Source organism: Austrofundulus limnaeus, unplaced genomic scaffold (genome assembly GCF_001266775.1).
Source record: "Austrofundulus limnaeus strain Quisiro unplaced genomic scaffold, Austrofundulus_limnaeus-1.0 Scaffold70, whole genome shotgun sequence".
In the NCBI taxonomy this organism is placed as follows: domain Eukaryota; kingdom Metazoa; phylum Chordata; class Actinopteri; order Cyprinodontiformes; family Rivulidae; genus Austrofundulus; species Austrofundulus limnaeus.
Window position 1 is genome coordinate 543,475 of NW_013952472.1, and position 4,517 is coordinate 547,991.

Genomic DNA, 4,517 nt, shown 5'->3' on the forward strand with positions numbered 1-4,517 from the left:
TATATTTTTTACTGTTATTAGTCATGTCATTGCTAGTTAGTGGTAATTTCATTTTTTGTGCATTGTCTATAGTTTATAAACTAGTGTGTGAACCTCTGTAGTGATGCTAATGTGACACCTGAATTTCCATTATCCATTTGGAAAAACAAACATTTTCACCAACTGAAAACAGGTGACAAATCATAAAAAAGACAATAGTTGAAGGATTCTAAGAACTGCATCAGACCAAACTAAAGCTCGAGCGTCTGGCCTCAGTTATCAGGGGTGTCAAACTCTTTTGCACCGAGGGCCATGTGAGCATCAGGGTCGCCTTCAAAGGGGTCGTTACAACTTTGACTAAACATAAAACATGTTCCGCGTCTCGTTGTTAGGCTGAGCACTGCTAAGGAACAACAGCTGAGCTCTGTGTGGTATTTCCTGCACAGAAACAGCACTTTAACAGCTTATAAACCAGGGGTGCCCAAACATTTTCCCCGAGGGGTCCAAAATGAAAATCTATCCATGGCTGCGGGCCAAATGCAGTTATATAATACATGAAATACAAATACTTTTTAAAGTAAAGTCCTTTATTTTTAACGATTAAGCTGTGCAACGGCCCTCTTTTGTTTTAGTCTGTGCCCTTGGAGAAAGTCTGCCATGCGCTCAAGTAGCAAAGGCTCATGGGACATTTCATAAATTGATAAAATATGAGTTTTTGTGGCCTTATAAAGTGTACAAATCTACATGCGGGTTTAAATCTGATCTAAATATTTCTTGTTGTCATTTCATGTTGTTTAATCCTAATAAATCAAAGATATGTCAGCACCATGGCTGAAAACTACCTTCACTACAGCCCTTTTATACAGTCATTTGACCAATGGAAATACAGTGTTTCTACCTATGGGATAACAAGTTACAACATTGTAAATTTGGCAACCGTTGGTGGGCCAAATCAAATGGCTTGGCGGGCCAAATTTGGCCCGCGGGCTCCACATTGGGCTCCTCTGTTATAAACACAGAAGGATCAGAAAAAGCAGCAATATGGAACTTCGAATCAGCATATTTTGCCCGTTGCCAGCTACTTGCACCTCCACATGCTGTCATTGTTTTTGGTAAAATGCTTGACATGCATAATGGGAGATATAGTTTACGGTCCATTTTTCCATTTTTCAAGACATTTATACATTTTTGAAGCTCTAGCTTTAAGCCTGAGTTTGACCCATGTGTCCTTGATGTTTACAGAATGTTGTTAAAACAACATGGACACTTTACCCTCCCTAAGTAATTGTATTATTTCTTCATTTGAATATTAGATATGTTTACATTATGTTATCCTCTGAATAAAATATTTGTTTGTAAGATTTGCAGAATCGTTGCTTCCTGTTTTTATTAGAATTTGACACCGCGTCCAAACTTAGGGATGTATAATTCAGATCACGATCGGAGAAGAGCTCAGTGGGGTTTTTTTCTGCCTCTCGGTGGTTCTGAAAGCCCACTGGTTGCTGTCTGTGGTGCTGAATCTGTAGACACACTCCTACATTACACACAGCTGGGGATGTGGGGACTGCACTGCGCATGCGAAGAAGTCATCCGACGCCACTTACTTAAACACACATCAGGAGTAGAGCGCGTTTTCTTTTCTTTTTTTTTTTTTTAAATCAACAACTCGAAATGAAACAGCTCCTTGAAGGTTTTATTTGCTCGAAGCAACAGGCTGCAGCAGCATCCATGTGGCGTCTGCGCTAAAGAAGAAGAAAAAGGAGAAAAGCATCCCGTGGGTGACCACCACCACCACCACCACCACCACCTGTAACTGCGCCTCGGCTCCCGGACTTTCCCCCCCACACTCATGCCGACGGCGAGGATGATGATGAAGAAGCAGAACGTGCGGACGCTGTCGCTCATCCTCTGCATGTTCTCCTACCTGCTGGTGGGCGCCGCGGTGTTCGACGCGCTGGAGTCCGAGTCGGAGAGCTCGCGGAGGCGCGTGCTGGAGCAGAAGCGCAACGAGATGAAGAAGAAGTACCGCTTCTCCGAGGACGACTACCGCGAAATCGAGCGCGTGGTGCTGCAGGCTGAGCCGCACCGCGCCGGGAGGCAGTGGAAATTCGCAGGCTCCTTCTACTTCGCCATAACCGTCATCACCACCATCGGTGAGTTTGTCTTCGGTTTTAATAAAACAGCAGCGCTTTGTTGGGTTTCCATTCTGTTTTTTCACAGCATTTCCACGCTATTTTCGACTTTGAAATATGCTGATGATTAAATGCAAACATCTGTTGCCACATTTACTTCACAGCGGGGTTTTTTTTTTTTTAACTATCGCCGCCTGTGATTCTCTGTGTGCCTCATACCTGTCGTGTTATCAAAATATCTCAAGAACAATTGCACGGATTTTTGTGAAACTCTCAAAAAGAAACAAATCGACACATCCTCAAAACTGATTAACTTTTGGTCTCATTCCAATTCACGGTGGCTGCCGCAGCGAAGCAGATTTGTTACACACAAAACTGGCTTTAACTCAAGAAAATGAGAATATGTTGAGCTAAAAATAGATGTGGTAGTAGATGTGAGTCATCTTCAACACATACACGCTGTGAACTTACTGACAGCTTGAGCTGTTTTTAAAACTTGGCCATGAACTGTTGGAATCGTGCCTGTCTGTTAGCAAAATATCTCACAACTTGCTGGGCAGAGTTTAATGAAACTGTCAGAAATCAATCACTGGATGTGCATCTACAAATGATAAAAATTTGGAGTCATTCCAAACTAAGATTACATCCAAGTCAACCCTAACACAAAATGGTTATACACATAATTAGAGCTCTAAGACATGTTGCAAGATCTTGGCATCACATAAGTTTGTGAATACAAGCTTTGACCAGAACAACGGTAACTCTGACCTGTGGTTTAGTTTAACACTCTGACATAAAAGGTGATGGGCAGTTGATAGGCATACCTGTAAAGAACGCTAGGCCTCAATTTTCTTCTTTTTGTTTCCACCCATCTGCTTTTAGGTTACGGCCACGCCGCTCCGGGAACGGATGCAGGGAAGGTTTTCTGCATGTTCTACGCCGTCCTTGGCATTCCCCTCACTTTGGTCATGTTCCAGAGCCTCGGAGAAAGGATGAACACGTTCGTGCGCTACCTCCTGCACAAGCTCAAACAGTGTCTGGGCTTTCGGAACACCGAGGTGTCCATGGAGAACATGGTTCTGGTGGGCTTCCTGTCCTGCCTCGGCACGCTGTGCGTGGGCGCCGCGGCCTTCTCCCACTTCGAAGGATGGAGCTTCTTCCACGCTTACTACTACTGCTTCATTACGCTCACCACTATTGGCTTTGGGGACTTTGTGGCCCTGCAGAAAAAGGAGGACCTGCAGAAAAAGACCCCCTACGTGGCTTTCAGCTTCATGTACATCCTGGTGGGGCTGACCGTCATCGGGGCTTTCCTCAATTTGGTGGTGCTCCGCTTCCTCACCATGAACACGGAGGACGAGAGGCGAGATGCTCAAGAGCGGGCTTCGCTGAAGAGGGACAGGGGCCTCCTGGAGGGGGCCCTGGGCCTGCGGGCCGTCGGGGAGCAGCACAGAGACAACCGCAGGGAGAGGAACAGGGCCAGCATGGTGCACGGCCACAGCACGCTCTTCCTGCCCATGCAAGAGGGCACCAGCCGCACCAACCTCATCTCCTCGCCAGCAGACGACCCGGAGAGGGGGAGCCCCTGCAGGCACAGGCTGCACTTTCAGATCAAGGAGGAAAGACAGAAGCAGGAGTCCAGCCTCAGCTCCCTCTGCTCCTCCTGTGTGTGTTACCACACACGGGAGGAGGCTTGTGACAGCCCTCTGGTGAGCCGGAGCCAACACCACGGCTGCCACATCAATTCCGTTTACTACAACTCGGTGTCTTATAAGATCCAGAGCTGCTCGCAGAGATCCGGACTCTCTTCACCTGGGAGCACGCTCTCGCCTGGACACAGCTTTCTGAAGTTCTCTCGCCTAAGGAGAAAGTCAGTGTAAAGGGCATTATTCTCATTCATATTTTTATTATTGTGCACAAAGAGCATTTTCAGAAACACTGTATAACCGCAGTTTGGAAAAAGTTGGGATATTTTGTAAAATGGAAATAACAACTTAATGCAATGATTTGCAAAACTCAGAAACTCAGATTTAAATCAAAATGGAGCACAGTAAACACAACAAATGTTTAAAGTATAAAACCGAGACCAGAGAGGAGTTTTAGGACTGTAACCAGTGGTGGACAAAGTTTCACTAACTGCTAAATCGCTAGCAGAACTAGCTTCTAATTCATCAGATTAGAGTGTTTTTGCTAATTTTATAAAGTGTTATTGGACCGATAGCTTCCGCTAAATTAAATTCTGCAAAATTTAAAGTAGTCACAAGTGTAAAACTTCAATTCAAATAAAAACGATCTCCTCTTACAAACCATATTGTGTGTAGCATGTAGCATCTTTAGCAGCTAAACTTCAAACTACGAGTGCCAAAAAGAAAATAACAACAATATTTACATAACAAATATATATAT

General features: G+C 44.7%; 1 protein-coding gene across 1 annotated transcript; it reads left to right on the forward strand.

Moving 5' to 3' along the window:
- Positions 1 to 1,399: 1,399 nt before the first annotated feature.
- On the forward strand, positions 1,400 to 4,494 carry kcnk15 (potassium channel, subfamily K, member 15). The gene is made up of 2 exons (XM_014010542.1): positions 1,400 to 2,132; positions 2,994 to 4,494. Exons 1-2 carry the CDS (start codon positions 1,829 to 1,831, stop codon positions 3,989 to 3,991), a joined length of 1,302 nt encoding a protein of 433 aa, XP_013865996.1. The 5' UTR covers positions 1,400 to 1,828; the 3' UTR covers positions 3,992 to 4,494.
- Positions 4,495 to 4,517: the final 23 nt, after the last annotated feature.